The 18,556-nt window shown below is 40.5% G+C and overlaps 1 protein-coding gene and 1 long non-coding RNA gene across 8 annotated transcripts in view; one reads left to right on the forward strand and one right to left on the reverse strand.

The window, feature by feature from the left end:
• ZBTB40 (zinc finger and BTB domain containing 40) overlaps nucleotides 1–18,556 on the reverse strand; it is a 75,661-nt gene that overhangs the window by 28,495 nt on the left and 28,610 nt on the right. For 6 of the 7 annotated variants that reach the window (XR_004917661.2, XM_078073675.1, XM_036093099.2 and 3 more), the window contains 2 exons: nucleotides 7,832–8,589; nucleotides 6,865–6,998 (listed from right to left, as the gene is read on the reverse strand). Coding sequence is in view for 6 of the 7 variants with exons in the window: in XM_078073675.1 (XP_077929801.1) it covers nucleotides 6,865–6,998; nucleotides 7,832–8,513 (816 nt within the window). In the remaining variant the exon portion in view is untranslated. Of the gene's footprint in view, nucleotides 1–6,286; nucleotides 6,376–6,864; nucleotides 6,999–7,831; nucleotides 8,590–18,556 lie in introns of those variants that run through there. The other variant, XM_036093100.2, reaches the window with a different exon arrangement.
• LOC118536379 (uncharacterized) overlaps nucleotides 780–18,556 on the forward strand; it is a 68,913-nt gene continuing 51,136 nt past the window's right edge. Inside the window, exon 1 of the long non-coding RNA XR_013448354.1 lies at nucleotides 780–865. This is a non-coding gene — a long non-coding RNA (uncharacterized LOC118536379). The remainder of the gene's footprint in view (nucleotides 866–18,556) is intronic.

An 18,556-nucleotide genomic window follows, 5' to 3' on the forward strand; every position in this document is an offset into this window, starting at 1 on the left:
AATTTTTGTTTAGAGAGATTTTTATCTTTCTCTCCTCCTCCCAAATAAACAGAAATTATGAACAAGTTAGACTGTGTTTCTTGGCTTTGCTTAAGCTTGCTTCCTGATCACAGAATGAACATATAAAGCCAAGTTAAACTTAAAAAAAAAAAAAAAGGCTCCTGTGATTTTCAGTCATATACAAAAGTAAATTCAGATAAAGCCCAGTTTTGGAATACACATTAACTAAATTAAGTAACTTCCATGAACCTGAGTAACTCATCTTGTCTCCATTTTGAAAATAATAAACAAATGAAATACCAACTCAGCTGAATGCTTACTTGCTTTCAGTCATATTCATTCAAACTTCCATGATCTTTTTAGTCACCCTAAAATCTCTTTAAGGAATGCCTTTTCCCTGACAGCAGTAGGGACCTGTGGTAGGCAGCCTTGAAATGGTTCCTAACATCCCTGCCACCAGGTATTCATGCCCTTGGGCTGAACCTGATGTCCTGCTTCCAAGGAAAAGCATATGGCAAAAGTAATGGAGGGCACTTCTGAGGCTCAGTCACCATGACTTCCCTCTTGTCCATGTGGGCACTCTCTGCCTTCGCTCTGGAGGCAAGCTGCCATGTTGTGAGCTGCCCTACAGAGAGGCCCACGTGGCAGGGAAAGGATGTCTCTGGCCAACAGTCAGTGAGTGAGCTTGGAAGTGAAACTTCAGAATCCTGCCAACAGTCACAAGAGTGCACTTAGAAGGAGACACTCCCCATCCCCACCCCACCCCCGCCCTGCTCCACTGAGCCCTGAGCTGTCTGCAGCCTTGTCTTGGACCTTGAGCCAGGGACTCTGCGAAGGATGCCTAGATACCTGACCCACAGAAATGGTGAGGTAATAAGTGTGTGTTCTTTTAAACTGCTAAATGTTAGAGTAATTTGTTATTCGGCAATAGATACCTAATACAGACCCTCTCAATGCTAATGCCCTCAGTAAACATGTTTTTCTCTCTTTATTTCTCCTTTCCTTCCTCCTTTTCTTCGATGCATCTTAACGGATACAGCATTTAGCCGTCTTCTATCCTAGGCCAGTGTGCTTTCACCTGAAGCTCTCTGAATCTCAGTATCCAATTTGTCTGGCATTATCATTTGAGCCGGTGGGGAAGAGGCGCTTTCATCAATGGTGGCATCTGATGCACTTCTCATTATCCTCTCTGCTGTCTCCTCCTCTGCAGAACTGCTCAGCAGTGAAATTAAAACATTTGTTAACTTCATTGCTCAGCAGTGACACTAGGGTGTGACCATCTGGGAAGAGGAGCAGGGGTGAGAGGATGAAAGGGCCAGAGGGAGCAGTCAGCTGCCTGGATAGCCCTGCTCTTTGCTCTTTCTTCCAGAACCTACTGGGGACCTGGCACCAGAGCCAGCGTTTTAACTGTTACTCCATCAGCCCCCTAAGCTGCCTGGGGCTCCTCCGTGCAGTGAGCCCTTTTCTGAAGTAGCGTATCTGCCTAAACAGAGGGCGTCCCATATTGTGGCAGACTGAGGTTCACTGACTGCTACCATGTAACAGAACTCTAAGACATCAGCCCAAAACAGAGTTTTGCTCTTTAAGCAAACATTTGGAATTTCTTTGATTCTTAGAGTTAAAGGTACTTTAATAAATTCATACCAAATTATGGTCACACATGTAATCAACATACTTTGATTTATGAATGAACTATAGGTCAATATATTTAAAGATGGGACAGTTTCCTTTCCTTTTAAAATTTAAGCTTTGCCTTACACTAAGGTCTTTTAATTGAATTTACTTATTTTCCCAACTGTCTGCCTACTGCCTTTGGATTTGTTTGAGTTATGCTGTGTTCTTACTCACCCATGTCTCCCCTGAATGCCAAGGGCCAGATGATGGCACTCATCACATAGACCACAAGAGCTCAACATCATCCCAGACACTGTGTGTATGTGCCATCTACTTAACTCCTCACATCAGTCCTAGGAGGCATTATTACCACAACTACTTAAATGAGAGAGAGGTGAAGTAACTTGCCTGAGGTTGCGTGGCCAGTAAGTAGAGTACCAGGGAAGAAACCCTGAGCTTATTCCAGTGACTCAGCACCCCTTTCACCAGTTCCCACCCCTAGATTTTGAGTGTAACCAAATCCATTTACACTGCATTCTCCTGGACTTACTAGAGTCAACATCACGTTGAACACTGGGTCACAGCTAGACAATCTGTACAATTCCTCCTGGTCCCAGTGATTTGTATACAGACTGGTACACAGTAGATGCTTCATAAATATTTGTTTAACTGAATGAATACCTTGCCATATTCCCTTGCCACAAAACCAACAGCCTTTCTATCAATGGCTGCATTATCTTAGACTTCATAATTAGCACAGAGAAGATATGGCAAAACAACAACTTACTTCCATTTCTCATAGACCTGTAAAATGAACCCTACACTGTCAGTGAACACAGTCCACAAAACACAGACCTGCACTTCTTGACAAATCTCCAAAGTAGTGACATGGTTGAAAACATCAGATTCACATAGGAGAGGAGACTTGTTTGCCTTTGAAACAAAGTTGAAAGAGAAAAAAAAGCTACTAGGCCTTAAGCTTTGGGAGTCTTTCTAGAACTTTAGGTGAAAAGTGGATCAAACAGCAAGGAAATCAATAGTAGAAGTTATCTCTTTATTCTAGTCAAAGATTCGCTTTGCTATATACACAATTAATTAAAAGCAGGAACATGGCTAGGAATAAAGAAAGAAGACAATTAAAAGTTCCTGCATAAAAGCTAAAAAAAATTATGAGCTTGCCTTTAAACACAGGATTTGCTCAGCTCAGCCAGAAAGCCTGTTAGGTCAGTATCTGCTTTCTCTAATGGGTAGGGATATTACACCGAGATAAAGATGGGCAGAAGCCACTTTCCCATCCCAGCACCCAAGAGATTTCTCCTTAATCACTCCTGGCTTTGGTTTCACACAATCCAAGCGGCCCAGCCTCGTCCCATGTTGCTGCAATCACTGTTCAGGGAATGGCTTTGCCACCTTTCATCATTTATCTCAGGAAATAAAATAAGCAGGACACTAATTAGTTTGTGGTGTCCTCCTGAAACTCGGGGCGGTCCAGGCCAGGTGCACACCTTGTATCTGTGTTTCAGAAAAGGAACAGGCTGGTCCATCTCAACCAGAACACTCACAGGCCTTCACAAGCCTCCAAATTTCACATCTAAGCACAGATCATTTTTAACATTAAGCTGTCTTTTTAATGTTGTGCCGATTAACCACATAACAGCAACAAAAAGCATTCAAAGCTCCTTGGGAGCTGAAACTCTTTAAACAGAAAAACAACAAACAAACCCCCAGCCTTTACAATTGGAGCTGAAATGCAGACTGATATTCCAAGTGAACAGTTTGCAAATGCTTTCAGTACTGAGGCCTTTTGGGGATTCCCATAGTTTGGTGACTCCAAAAAAATAATTACATATGTGGCAGGACTTCTCTGCTGTCAAGACACTCTATAGGGATAGGGATCCAGTTTTATTTATATGTATTTTCCTAGCAACCAGCTCAATGCCTGGCACACACCAGATGCTCAGTAAATATCTGCTGAATCAAGGGGTAAGCAAAGAATAACACTTGGGAAAAATGTGTACTCGGTGGCCCCTCAAAACACTGAGGTGTCAGCAACAGACACTGTGACATCTGCCATCATACACTAAGAACTGTGCAAGCCATTAACTTCTCTAGCAGTGCTTCCCAGAAATGTGGCCTACTGATACCAAAACAGCGACACGGGGAGCTTGTTAAAGATGTAGATCCCCAAGCTCTACCACAACCTAAGAATCAGACTCTCTGGAAATGAGATGTACATTTTAACAAGTGCACCGGATGATTTTTATATACACTGCACCACTGTTCTAGAGACTGATGGCTTTGTACCAGACACTACCCCTTCAGTTCAGGAAGGTACTTCCAAATGGGTAATGGTCCCTATTTGAAAGCATGACCTACAAATTAAGCTTAAAGTAACAGCAATCCATCTCATGTGTCAGAACAAATGACCATGGCACTAGGATATTATAAGGCATTAAGTAAAAAGGGGGTTTCAAGGTCAGCTAAGTCTAAAAATACAAAGTTAACGTATAAACAAACAATAGCAGTCACCACCAATTGAGCTCCTTCTCTGTGCCTGGCATTTTAATGTGAGTTTTCCATCAATAATCTTTATTAATTTCACAATGATCCTGTGATGTAGGTGACAACATTCCCATTTTACAAATTAGGAAATTAAGGCTTACAGAGATTAAGCTGTTTGAGGTCACAACACTAGCAAATGGTAGAGCTGAATAACTAATTGTATATCCACACAATGGAACTCTGCTCAGGCATAAAAAGGAATAAATATGCAACAACATGAATAAACCTCAGAAGAATTATGCTGAATGCAAGAAGCCGGACCAAAAAGAATATAGACTGTATGACTCCCTTTATATATAATACTCTAGAAAATGTAAATTCATCCACAGAGAGAGAGCAGGTCAGTGTCACCTGGAGATGGGCAGGTTGAAAGGGGTAGGAGGGAGGGATTACCAAGAGCATAAGGAAACTTAGGGGTGGTGGATATGTTCAGTATCTTGCTTGTGGTGATGGCTTCAGGTTTTAAAGCTTATCAAACTGTACACTTTAAATACATACAGCTTGCTGTATGTCAATCATACCTTAATAAACTGATCTAAAAGAAAGTTTTAAAAAGAGAAAGAGAAGCACAGGGCCTAAGTACAAAGCAGTACTTTACCAACTCTATATATTTTATTTAATGGAAGCTTATGCTCTTCAAACATTTTTTTCTCTTTTTCTTTCTGCAGCTGAAAGGCTTATTATGGAATATAACAGAATCAGTTTTAAATACCACCACCAAGTGATTTGTAGAGCTCTTACTCTGACCTCTAAAACCGCGGAAGAAATAACATAAGCCTATAATGATCCCCAACAGTGAATCAGTGTTCTTTCTAAGTACTACTAATGTTATTGTCACCAAAAGATTAGGACAAGAATTGGGAGGGGAAAAAAATGTTGGATGAAACCATGTACAGCAAAAATTTCTTGAGCACTTGTTATTTGCCAGACACTTTTAGGTATCAGCATTAGAAAAAAAAATGCTTAACACACAGTCCAAGTGAGTATCCAGGCAACCCTAATAATCTGAGTACTGCTGATCTATGCTGCTGCTCCTCAGGCACCAGAATTAAGTAGAGAGGAAGTCCCAAGAGGGAAAATGAAGAGGTGTGTCTCTAAGCCATCCTGGTAACAAACTTGTAACAAAAACGATAGATTGAACAGTTAAGAGAACATCCACGTGCAAAAATATAAAACCATAATGTCCTTCAGCATTATCAGTATAAAGAATATCAAGGTTTTACAACTTGTCACCTCCCTAACAGAGTCATTGGGGTTAACCCAGTGTTATGAAAAGCTGTTCTTTCAAGAAAGTAATTTACAGTCAACTGTCAATTAACCATGGTTAAAAGAAATACCTGACCTTGAATTGTTGTTGTTGCTGTTTTAAAGTAACTTGCTATGAATCTGGGAAATATTTATATAGTAGAAAGGCATTCACTGCTTGGATGAAGGTAACAGACACGCAATTGCCTACAGCGACATGGGAGGCCTCCCACCACGCAGATGAGCAAGCCTGCGGGGACAGTGCCCACCGGCTCTGCCAGCCCCGCTCAGCATGGGACACACAGCTGGGGGAAAGGCGAAGCAAGAGGAGTTCTAAAGTGGCTGTGGACGTTCAAGGGATGGGAAGTCAGGTAGGAGGAAGCCCACCGGTGGGGATGCGTCTCACTGAGATATTGAAAGAAAGAAAAGGCCAGTTACTTAAGAAATAAGAGCTTGATAACCACTGGGCCGTTGTTGGGCCGTTCCTAAACACTTCTACATACATGACATACATGTATCATTTTCCCCTACTGGCAGTAAAACCCAGTGTGCAAGGGAACCGCTCTAAAGTCAGAATGCTTGAGTTTGAATTCTTGCTCAGTCCTACAAGCTCTGTGGCCTTGGCCAAGTTATATACCTAAAACCATTTTTCTCATCTGTAAAACGGGGCTAAAAAATAGTAAAATAGTACCCACCCTGGTGATTTTTGTGAGAATTAAATGTGGTAACATGTGTGCCAAGCATAGCAAGGTAAGTATTCAATAAATGTTCACCGTTAGTGGTTTTATGTCAGAAAATGGCCACTGTATTCTTAAACACTGGATGCAATTTACTATGTAAGGTTTACATTAAGTCCATTTTGTACCTTGTTTTGAGTATTTCTTATTGTTCCGCTCTGGTTTTTATCATTCAGTCTTGATTTGGGGTTATCCATGACTACTTTCTGCCTCATTTTATCCTGATTAATCAGGAGGAAACGGTATGATCAGTTAAGTATCCTGGATCAAAACTGGTTGTAAGCCTGGTGATCAGAATATAACTTAGTTTTGAAAGCATCTTGCCTAGTACTTTTGCAAGACTGCCCTTTAGAAAATAAATGTCAAAAAAAAAGTAAAGTTTGAGGGACGCCTGGGTGGCTCAGTCAGTTAAGTGTCTGCCTTTGGCTCAGGTCATGATCCCAGGGTCCTGGGATCGAGTCCTGCATCGGGCTCCTTGCTCGGCGGGGAGCCTGCTTCTCCCTCTGCCTGCCGCTCCCCCTGCTTGTGCTCTCTTTCTCTCTCTCTGACAAATAAATAAATAAAATCTTTAAAAAAAAAAATTAAAGTTTGAAAAAACTAAGACCCTGGAGTATTTTGCATTTTCATAGTTCTGCCCCGTATGGGAAGCTGGTCTGGTATCCAGAGAACACTACATCTGCAAACAAATAAAACTCATGGTACCTACCTCCTCCTGTGCACCTTTAATTTCCGAACATTCTTCTAGTCTTTTTAAAACATCCTGGGTAACCAAGAGTGCATCAGAGAAGACACTTTCATTCTCTAGAAGAAAATTCAGCTGATGGTGTTTCCTCTCATACTCTGAGTACAAAACAAAACAAAACAAAAAAAATATCAGTGATTCATTACTTGAGATGATTTTTAAAAGTTTAAGCTGACAACCTTTAGGTCGTATGCTGCATTTATAACTGATACCTAGCACATCAGTTGTGGGTAACAGAAAACAGTGTCCCTACCAGCTTCCTCCTCTGTGCCGTCCTCATCCTGGTTAGAATAATGGGTAAGCAACAAAACTGGTATATCGGGGGTGCTTAGGTGACTCAGTAGGTTAAGCATCCGACTCTTGACTTCGGCTCAGGTCGTGATCTCAGGGTCGTGAGACCAAGCCCTGAGTCAGGCTCCGCACTGGACATGGAGCCTGCTTGGGATTCTCTCTCCCCATCTCACTCTGCCCCTCCCCACTTGCTCTCTTTTTCTTTCTCTCTTTCTCAAAACAAAAACACCCCTGGTACATTGTTATTTTAGTATTGCTTTTCTGCTCTGTAGCTCATCCTCAGCCTTCCATCACTCAAAAACACAGACACTTTAAAAAAAGAAGAATGTCCCCTTGGGGTGCTTGGCTGGCTCAGCTGGGGGAGCATGCGACTCGTGATCTCAGGGTTATGGGTTCGAGCTCCATGTTGGGTACAGAGATGACTTAAAAAAAATAAAATCTTAAAAAAAAGAAGAAGAAGAATGCCCCAGTAGGAGTTTTGCTTTGGATTCCGTGTTGGACTGGACTGGATTTTGGTTTCCTATCTAGCAGTGGATTTTGGTAAATTTATCATTGAAACAAAAAAAATTCATAAAGATCACTGGATGTAGTAACTGACAATAGAAGGACAGATTATAAAGAACTATTAAATGAAGATTACCTGGCTCTGTGCTCGCCCCCTTTGCCTCTCTAAAGGCTTGTACAGCAGGAGAGGGGGAACAAACTTCAGATGGATGAGGAGTCTCCACTGGGGTGTCTATGTTCCCCTGCATCTCCTGGGCACTGGAAGGCCCCATACTCATCTCTCGTGCGTCCTCAGTCTCGGCTTTCACAGGGCCCCCTAGAGGGGCAGAAGCCTCCAGGGAAGGACGAGACTCTGCAGCGCCCTCAGAGGCAAGGATTTCTACTTCAGGCTTCTCCGGTGCCTTCCTGAATGCCTCTGAGGATGGTACGGAGACATCCCTCACCACCTGACCCTGAACAGAGCAGTTCACAAGGCTGGTCAGAAGATTTTTACAGCTAACGGCCACATCAAACATCTGGAGGCTGTCGGCCAGAGAGATGATTTTGGAGAAGTTGTGCTTGCCCACGGGTAGTTTGCCAGTGTACATCATTTCTAACAAGAGGGCAAACTCCTCGGGGCTCACCACAGACGCATCGATGGAGATGGTGTCTGTGTTGTCCAGCAGGGTCTTGAACAGGAGGCTGGCCGCAGCCAGGACGAGCTTGTGGGCCCTGAAGTAAATGGCACCGATGGAAATGGTGCAGTCACAGAACTGCTGCTCCTTGCACAGGGTGTAGAGCTGCTGCAGCAGCTGCCGGCTGTAGTTGGGGAGCTCCATCGCCTCCGCTCTGCCCCCGAGGACTTCTCGCCCTCTCTTCTTCCAGAACCCACTCTGTGAGGATCAGTGCTGTCTCCTAGAGAAACCCCAAAAGTGTTATGTTAATATATCACAAGCACACAGGGAAAGACCTTGAATGAAATATTCAAACAGTCAACTCACACATGCGTTCGCCCAATGTTGCTCAACAGGAGGGGCGCTGCGCCAGGGACGCTAGATTAATAACGCTGACAAGAGCGGTCACGGGCGTAATGCTATGAAAGGGATTATGCTTCGTGCTTCATCTGGACAGTCTCACTGGATCCTCATGATGACTCAATGGAAAAGATACCATACCTTCCCCATTTTACAGATGAGACTGAAGCTTAGAGGTACTGAGACAACCAGCCTGAGGCAAAGGAGCCGTTAAATGGCGTTTGTGTATCACCCACTTCAGGGCTGTAGATAATACACTGCTGGATGCGTTCCTGCTTCCAGTGAATTCTCAGCCAACGGAAGGAGGCAACTATATAAACAGATCTGCAACACAATGTCCTCATCTCATTTGACTTATCTGCAACACGCACACAGGTCGTCACTCCCTCCCGCTTCAAACACATGTTTCGCTCGCTCCTGCTCTCTCTGGTTCTCCCGTGACCTCCCGAGCCACGCCTTCCCAGCATCCTTTGCTGGGTCCTCTGCATCATGTTGGCCTTTACAGTTTGGAATGCTCCAGGACTCCATCATCTCCCCTTTTGTCTTCTGTCTCATCCGATTCCACACCTTTGAAATGTCAACGAATGCTGACAGCTTGCAGGCTGACATCCTGAGCTCGGGCCTCTCCTCTGGAGTCCAGATGCACACCTCCAGCTACCCGTTCAGCGTCTCTGATCAGAGGCCTGATGGGTGGCTTAAACTTATATCCAAAACTCTCCTGCCATCTACTCCACAGCAATTTTGTCTTTCTAGAAGTCATCCTTGACTCCAGGGTTTTTCTTATACTCCTTATCCAATCCTTTATAAATCCTGTTGGCTCTACCTTCAAAATATACCCCAAACCCAGTCACTTCCTGCTGCCTCCACTGGCTCTGCGCTCGTCAGTCTAAGCCTCCATCGCTTTGGATCTGGCCTATTGCAGCAGTCTCCTCTAACTGGTGTCCACACCCCTGCCCCTTTCTAGCCCCACCCCTACGCCACCCTACCTCAATCCAGGAGTCGGAGGGCTCTTTTTGGCATGCAGCCAGAGCTTGTCCCTTCTTTGCATAGAAGCCTCCCTGGCTTCTGGTCTCAGAGTAAATGCAAAAAGCCAAAGTTCTTCTAATGGCCTACACCCCCCTCATAAGCTGGCTGGCATTAACTCTCTACGCCACCTTCTACCACCCTCCCCCTTACCCATTCGGCCCTAAGCACACTGCCTTCCTTACCGATCATGGAACAGTCTGTAGATGTTCATCTACAGGTGTCTCCACACGTGTGCATGGCTCACTCTCCCTTCCAGCAGGTCTCTGCTCTAAGGCCACATCATTACTGAGGGCTCCCCTGACCATGTCCTTTAAATACCAGCCTCCTCTCCAACCTCAGAACATTCCATCCCTCTTACTCTATTTATCATCACAGCATTATCACCTACTGACATATATTTTTACTTATTATCATGTATCTCCCTTCACTGGAATGTAAGCTCCATTAGGGAAGGAACTTTTAAAAATCATCTGCTATAACCCAGTGCTTAAAATTCTGCCTCACACAAATGTTGTTGATTAGCTGGTGTAATGAATCAATGAATGGAAGGAGATGTAATGGCAGAGATTTGTACCCAGAAACCCAGCTTAGGGTAAAGGGGTGTGGAGCCGTCAGAGTAAGGTCTGGAGGAGGAGCTGAGCTGCCTGAATAAATGAGTAGGCCCTGGTGAGGTGAAGGGAGTGAGACAACAGGCGCTCCGGGCAGGGAGCCTGCATGAGGCGCACAGACAAGAAAACATCTCCAGTGGTGGGAAGGAAGGGGTGCAGGGGGGACTGGAAAGAATTCAGTGATCCTGGAACATAAGCAGGGGACTGGGAGTATCAGGAGCTAAATCTGGCAGGCAGGGGTTGTGGCCACAGAGAGATACACGGGCCATGCTTAGCTTGGATTTATCCGAAAGGCAACGAGGAGCCACTGAAGGGTTTGAAAGGCTTTAAGCAGGGAAGTCACATGGTCAAAGATGCATCTTAAATGGATCACCTAAGTGACATCTGCACAGAATTGAGGGGGATAATGCTAGAGACAGGCTCTATTATTGCAGGAGTTCAGAGATAAATCAATGAGGACTTTGACCCACAGAAGGGGCAAGAGAAGAGAGAGAAAGAGACAGCCAAAAATATTTAGAACATGTAACTGTCATGATTTAAAGTCTGAGTAGATGTGAGGGAAGAGAGAGACCGCTCCCAGGTCCTGGTCTGGTTGAGTGGGAGTGGATGCTGAGATGATCCAGATAACATAAGAAAACAGTCTTGGGAAGAAGACATGTGGTTCAGTTTTGGGTTTGAGGATCTTATGATGATAGCCAAATCCTATAATCTCACTTGTATAAAGAAAATAAAATACACTGACAAAAGGGTGGAAAGCCAAACACCAAAATAACACTGGCTGCCTTCTTTGTTAGCAAGATTGTGGGTGATCCCCTTTCCCTTCCACCACTATTTCACTTTCCCACATTTGAAGCTGAAAGATAAAAATAAAAATAGAGGTGCCTGGGCAGCTCAATTGGTTCAGCATCCAACTCTTGATTTTGGCTTGGGTCATGAATCTCAGGGTCATGGGAAGGAGCCCACGTCTGGCTCCGTGCTCAGCACTGAATCTGCTTGTCCCTCTGCTCCTTCCCCCACTCATGCTTGTGTGCTCTCTTTCTCTCTTTCAAATAAATAAATAAAATCTTTTAAAAAAATAAAAATAAAACTATTTCCAAGTTCTGGCTTCTGGTCTGGCCCATAAGAAGCTTAGGAAGTCACCATTCCATCCTGACAACGGTAAAAAGCTAAACAAATGGAAAGATCAACAACTCTTCTTAGATCTGTCAGAGAAGTGAGGTCACAGGGCAAAACTGCTGTCCCCCAAACTGGAGAAAAAGGCAGATAGAGAGAATCATAACTTCTCAGAGCAGAAACCCACCAACAGTTACATCCACGGGAACTGGTACCAGAAAAGGAAAACAAAAACTGAAATTGACAAACTGCTGGAGGCTCAGGGTGGACAAGTCTGAGTTAAAAACTCCAGAGGGACCAAGTCATAATTTTGTGAGTTTTACCTCTAGGAGCTCTAAGGGGTGAATACAGGTGAAAAATTCCCTCCTGCTTCTGGAAGGAGGAGGGGAGAACTAACCATTTTGAAATATGCCAGGGCACTCTGTTCTTAACAAGGCCTAGCTTCAGGAGAAACTATTTTACCAGATTCCAACCTAACTGGGGGAAGAGAAATACCCTTCAGGAGGGGATGAACTGAAAAACATTGGTGAAGTTCATAGTCCTGTGGCACAGGCTCACCAAGAGACTGAGACCTAATCATCGGTCTATAAAACACTTCCTCCCTACATCTTACCATCCCATCACTATACACTTATTTACCACAATTCCTTTTACCCAGTACTTTATGTCTACCTTTCAAGAAAAAAATATGAGACATACTAAAAGGCAAAAACACAGTCTGAAGAGACTGAACAAGTATCAGAACCACAGTCAGATACGTCAGAAATTATCAGACCAGGAATTTTTAAAAACTGTAATGCTAAGGGCATTAATGGAAAAAAGCAGACAACATGCAAGAACAGATGAACAACGGAAGAGAGATGTAAATTAAAAAAATGAAAAAGAAATGCTGTAAGTCAAAAACAACAAATTAAGAATGCCTTTGATGTGCTCATTAGTAGACTGAGAAAAGCTGAGGAAAGAATCTCTGAATTTGAGGATATAATCAGAACAGAATATCCAAGAACTGTGGGATAACTACAAAAGGTAAAACATCTGTGCAAATGGGGATATCTGATGGAGATGAAAGAGAAAGGAACAGAAGCAGTATTTGAAGCAATAATGACTGAGCATTTCTCCAAATTAATGTTAGACACCAAACGGCAGGTCTCGGATGCTCAGAGAACACCAAGCACAATAAATGCCAAAATCTTACACTTAGGCATATCATATTCAAACTACAAAAAAATGAGCTTAAAAAAAAAAAAATCTCAGAAAAAGAGGAAAAAAAACCCCACTTTACCTGTAGAGGAGCAAAGATAAGAATCACGTCTGATTTCTCCTCAGAAACCATGCAAGTAGGAAGCGAGTAGAATAAAATAATTGAAGTGTTGAGAAGGAAAAAAAAAAAAAAGCCCAACCAACCTAGAATTCTGTACCTTGCAAAATTATCCTTCAAAAGTGAAAAGGAAGACTTTCTCAGACAAGCAAAACTGAGTGACTTGGTTGCCATTAGACCTGCCTTGCAAGAAACATTAAAGAAATTTTTCAGAGACAAGGAACATCATAAAGTATAGAAATTTGAATCTGCATTAAAAAATGAAAAGCACTGGAGAATGAATAGGTAAAGTTAAAATAAAAACATTTATTTTTTAATTCTTAATTGATATAACATGTAACTGTTCAAAATAACAGCAACAATTTATTTGATTATGCTTGCTTATGTTTAGATATACTTATGTATATATAAGTGAAATTAATAACAGCAATGATACAAGGCATGGGAGGAAGAATTAGGATTATTTTATCAGTATAAGGTATTTGTACTACCTGTGAAGTGGTACAGTGTCATTTGAAAGTGGACTTGGATTAGTTATAAATGTATACTGCAAACTACAGGGCAACCACTAAAAAAGTTTGAAAAGAAATACAAATGATATGTTAAGAAAGAAGTGAAAATGGAATCATGTCAAGGGCTCAACTAAAACCACAAAAGAATGAAAAAATGTGGAAGACAAAAATAGGAACAAAGAACAAGGGCAACATATAAACAACATTAACAAATACGGCAGATATAAATCCAACATTACCAATAACCACTTTAAACATCAATGGTCTAAATACACCTTTTAAAAAGCAAATGTCAGAATAGACAAAAAACAACAACAACAACAAAAAACAGGACTCAACTCTATGTTGTCTACAAGAAACCCAAATATAAAGACACATACAGATTTAAAGTAAATGCAGGGGTGCCTGGGTGGCGCAGTCAGTTGAGCATCCAACTCATGGTTTTGGCTCAGGTTGTGGTCTCGGGGTCATGGGATCAAGTCCTGCATTGGGCTCAGCGCTCAGCACGGAGTCTGCCTGGGACTCTCTCCCCCTCTGCCCCTCCCCCCCACCTCTAAAATAAATGAATAAATCTTTAAAAAAAATAAAAATAAATATAGCAAATGAATAGAGAAAGCTATATCATGATAATACTAATCAAAAGAAAACAGGGGTAGCTATATTAATTTCAGACAGAACAGACTTCAAAATAAGCAAAGTTATCAGGGATAAAGAGGGGCATTATATAATCAAAAAGGGGTCAATACTTCAAGAAAACATAATCTCTCACGTGCATATGCCTAACAACAGAGTATCAAAACAAGGAAGACAAACTGAAAGAGCTGTAAAGAGAATTAGGTGAATCTACTATTATAGTTGGAGACTTTAAACATCCCTTTATCAGAAATGGACAGACCTAGCAGGCAGAACACCAATAAGAACATAGTGGAAGTCAACAGCATTATTAGTCAACTGGATATAATGGGCATCTATAGACTACTTCATCTAACAGCAGCAGATTACATTCTTCTCAAGATCACATGAAACAGCACCAAGATAGACCAATTCTGGACCAAAAAATACCCTTAACAAATTTAAAAAAAATAAGAAACCATACAATCTCTGCTCTCAGACAACAATGGAATTAAATTCAAAATCAATGACAGGGTGCCTGGGTGGCTCAGTAGGTTAAGCGTCTGACTTCGGCTCAGGTCATAATCTCAGGATCCCGGCATTGAGCCCTGTCATGCTCCCCACTCAGCAAGGAACCTGCTTATCCCTCTCCCTCTGCTCCTAACCCCTGCTCATGCTCTCACTCTCAAGTAAATAAAATCTTAAAAAAAAAAAAAAAGACAAAAAGACAGCTGGAAAATCCCAAATGTGTGGAGATTAAACACACATTTTTCTACATAACACATAGGTCAAGGAAGAAATCTCAAGAGGAATTTAAAAATATTCGAAACCAGGGGATGCCTGGATGGCTCAGTCAGTGGAGTATGAGACTCTTGATTTTGAGGTTAGGAGTTTGAGCCCCATGTTAGATGTAGAAATTTAAAAATATATATGTTCTAAACTAAATGAAAATGTAAATACAACTTACCAAATTTGTGGGATGCAGCAAAAGCAGTGCTTAGAGGGACATCTATAGCACTGAATGCATATATTAGAAAAGAAGAAAGATCTAAAACCAATAATCTAAGCTTCCATCATGGGATATAAGAACAAGAAGAACAAAATAAATCCAATTAAACAGTAGGAAAAAAATAATTAGCCAAAGAAATAAATGAAATTGAAAAGAGTAAATGAATAAAGAAAAATCAATGAAACCAAAAGCTGGTTCTTTGAAAAGATCAATAAAATCAATATGCTTCTAGCTAGGCTAACTACGAAAAAAAAAAGAGAGAGAGAACACAAACTATTCATAACAAAAATGAAAAATGGGACATTACTACAGATTTCACACACAATAAAAGGATAATAAAGAAATATTATGAGCAACTTTATGCCCACAAATTTGAGAACTCTGATGAAATGGATCAATTCTCTGAAAGACATAATCTGCCAAAACTCACACAAGAATAGACAATCTGAAAAGACCTAAATCTATCAAAGATATTGAATCAACAATTAATAACTTTCCAATACTGGAAGCACCAGGCCCAGATGATTCACTAGTGAATTCTACCAAATATTTAAGGAAGAAATTACACCAAGTATCTATGGTCTCTTCCAGAAGACAGAAGCAGAGAGAATACTTCTAACTCATTCTATGAAGCCAAATTACACTACCACCAAAACCAGAGACATTATAAAAAAAACAAAAACCTACAGACCAACATCTCTCGTGAACCAAGATACAGATATCCTCAACAAAATATCAGCAAATCAAATCCAACAATGTATACAAAGAATGATATACCATGACCAAGTGGGATTTACCCCAGGTACCCAAGGCTGGTTCAACATTTGAAAATCAATAAATGTAATCCATCACATCAACAGGCTAAAGAAAAAGAAAAATCACATTATCTTATCAATAGATGCAGAAAAAGTACTTGACAAAATCCAGAAGGCATTTATAATAAAAAAAACTCTCAGCAAACTAGGAATAGAAAGAAACTTCTTCCATTTGATGAAGAACATCTACAAAAAAACCAAGTTAATGTTATAGTTAATAGAGAGAAACTTGAAGCTTTCTTGCTAAAATCAGTAATAAGGTAAGGATGTTCCCTCTCACCACTGCTTTGCAACATTATACTGGAAGTTCTAGCTAATTAATGAAACAAGAAAAGGAAATAAAAGGAATATAGGTTAGGAAGAAAGGAATAAGACAGTCTGTTCACAGATGATATGTTTGTCTATGTAGAAAATCCAAAAGAATCAACAACAAAAAAACCCTAATAAGCAATTCCAGCAAGACTGCAGGGTACAAGGTAAATATACAAACATTAATCACTTTCCTATATATCAGCAATGAACTGGAACTTGAAGTTAAAACATCACCATTTAAGGGGAGCCTGGGTGGCACAGTTAAGCATCCAACTCTTGGTTTCAGCTAGGTCATGATCTCAGGGTCATGAGACTGAGCCCCGCATTGGGCTCCGTGCTGAGTGTGAAGTCTGCTTAAGATTTTTCTCTCCCTCTACCCATCCCCATCACATGTTCACACTTGCGTGCACACTCTCTCTCTCTAATAAATAAATAAATCTTTTAAAAATTAGTATTTAATTAGCACCTAAAAATGAAATATAAAAAATAATTATGGATAAGTCCAATAAAATATGTACAAGAGTTATATGAGAAAAACTACAAAACTCTGATGAGATATCAAAAAAAAAAAAACTAAGTAAATGGTGAGATGTTCCATGTTCATGGACAGGAAGACTCAGTACTGTCAAAATTTCAACTTTTCCTGACTTGACTAGATTCAACACAATCCTAATCAAAATCCCAGCAAGTTATTTTGTGGATATTGACAAACTGTTTCTAAAGTGTATATGGAGAGGCAGATTAGCCAACTCAGTACTGAAGGAGAGTAACAAAGTTGGAGGACTGACACTATTCAACTTTAGGATTTACTATAAAGCTATAGTAACCAAGACAATGTGGTATTGGTGAAAGAACAGATAAATTAGCTCACAAAAATAGTCAACTAATCTTTGACAAAGAAGCAAAGACAGTACAATGCAGCAAAGATAGTATTTCAACAAATGGTGCTGGAACAACTGGACATCCACGTGTAAAAAAATGAATCTAGACACAGACCTCAAAACCTTCACAAATTTAACTCAAAATGGATCACAGACCTAAATGTGAAATGTAAAATTATAAAACTCCTAGAAAATAACATAGGAGAAAACGGAAATGAACTTGAGTACAGTGATGACTTTTTAGATACTATACCAAAGGCATGATCCCTAAACAAATAACCGATAAGCTAGATTTCATTAAAATTTTAAAAAAACGTTTGTTCTGTGAAAGGTAATGTCAACAAAATGAGAAAACAAGCCACAGACTAGGATAAAATATTTGCAAAAGACACCTCTATTAAAGGACTACTATCCAAAATATACAAAGAACCCTTAAAACTCAACAATAAGAAAACAACCTGATTAAAAAATGTACCAAACCTTAACAGACATCTCACCAAGAGATACAGATAGCAAGTATAAAAAACAAGTATAAAAAATGTTCAACATATGTCATAAGAGAATTGCAAATTAAAGCAAACTATTACAATGGCCAAAATCCACAACACTGACAATACCAAATGCAGTGAGGATTTATAGTAACAGGAACTCCTATTTATTGCTAATGAGAAGGCAAAATGGTACAGCTGCTTTGGAAGACAGATTAGCAGCTTATAAAACTAAACATATCCTTACCATATGCTCCAACAATTGTGCTCTTGATATTTACCCAAATGAACTGTCTACACAAAAACATGCACACAGATATTTATAGCAGCTCTACTAATAATTGCCAAAACTTGGAAGCAATCTAAATGTCTTTTAGTAGGTAAGTGGGTAGATAAACTGTGGTACATCCAGATATTAGAATATTATTCTACACTAAAAAGAAATGAGCTAACAAGCCATAGAATGACATGGAAGAAAGGTAAATGCATATTGCTCAGTGAAAGAAGCCAATCTGAAAAGGCTATATACTGAATGAATCCAACTATATGACATTCTAGAAAAGGCAAAACGAAGGAGACAGTCAAAAGATCAGTGGTTGTCACTGGCTGAAGGAAGGCAGGGATAAACAGGCGAGGAACAGAGGATTTTTAGGGCAGTGCAATTATTCTTTATGATACCACAGTGGTGGATTCATGTATTACACATTTGTCAAAATTCATAGAATGCACAATGCCAAAAGTGTACCCTAATGAAAACAGTGGACTTTGAGTGATAATGATATGTCAATGTAGGTTCACTGATTGTAACAAACTGCGTTGTGGGGTAGTGGGGGAGGCTGTGTGGGTGTGGGGAACCCTCTACTGTACTCTGTACTTCCAATTTTGCTGTAAACCTAAAACTGCTCTAAAAAATAAAGTTCACTTATTTGTAAGACTTCATAAAATGAATGTAAAGTTTTCAGTTCTAATCACCCCAAACCCTATCTATACCATGATATTTAATATTATGGAACATTTATGAATTTATATAATATTTTTAGTTTACTCAGAATATATTTAAGAACATCTAGCCCTACTGTTTGAGTACAATTTGTCTTAATACCTGTATTATAAAAATGCATATTTTTTAAAAACAAACAAACTGCAGCCTAGGA

The sequence above is a fragment of the Halichoerus grypus genome, chromosome 5 (assembly GCF_964656455.1).
Source record: "Halichoerus grypus chromosome 5, mHalGry1.hap1.1, whole genome shotgun sequence".
In the NCBI taxonomy this organism is placed as follows: Eukaryota; Metazoa; Chordata; class Mammalia; order Carnivora; family Phocidae; genus Halichoerus; species Halichoerus grypus.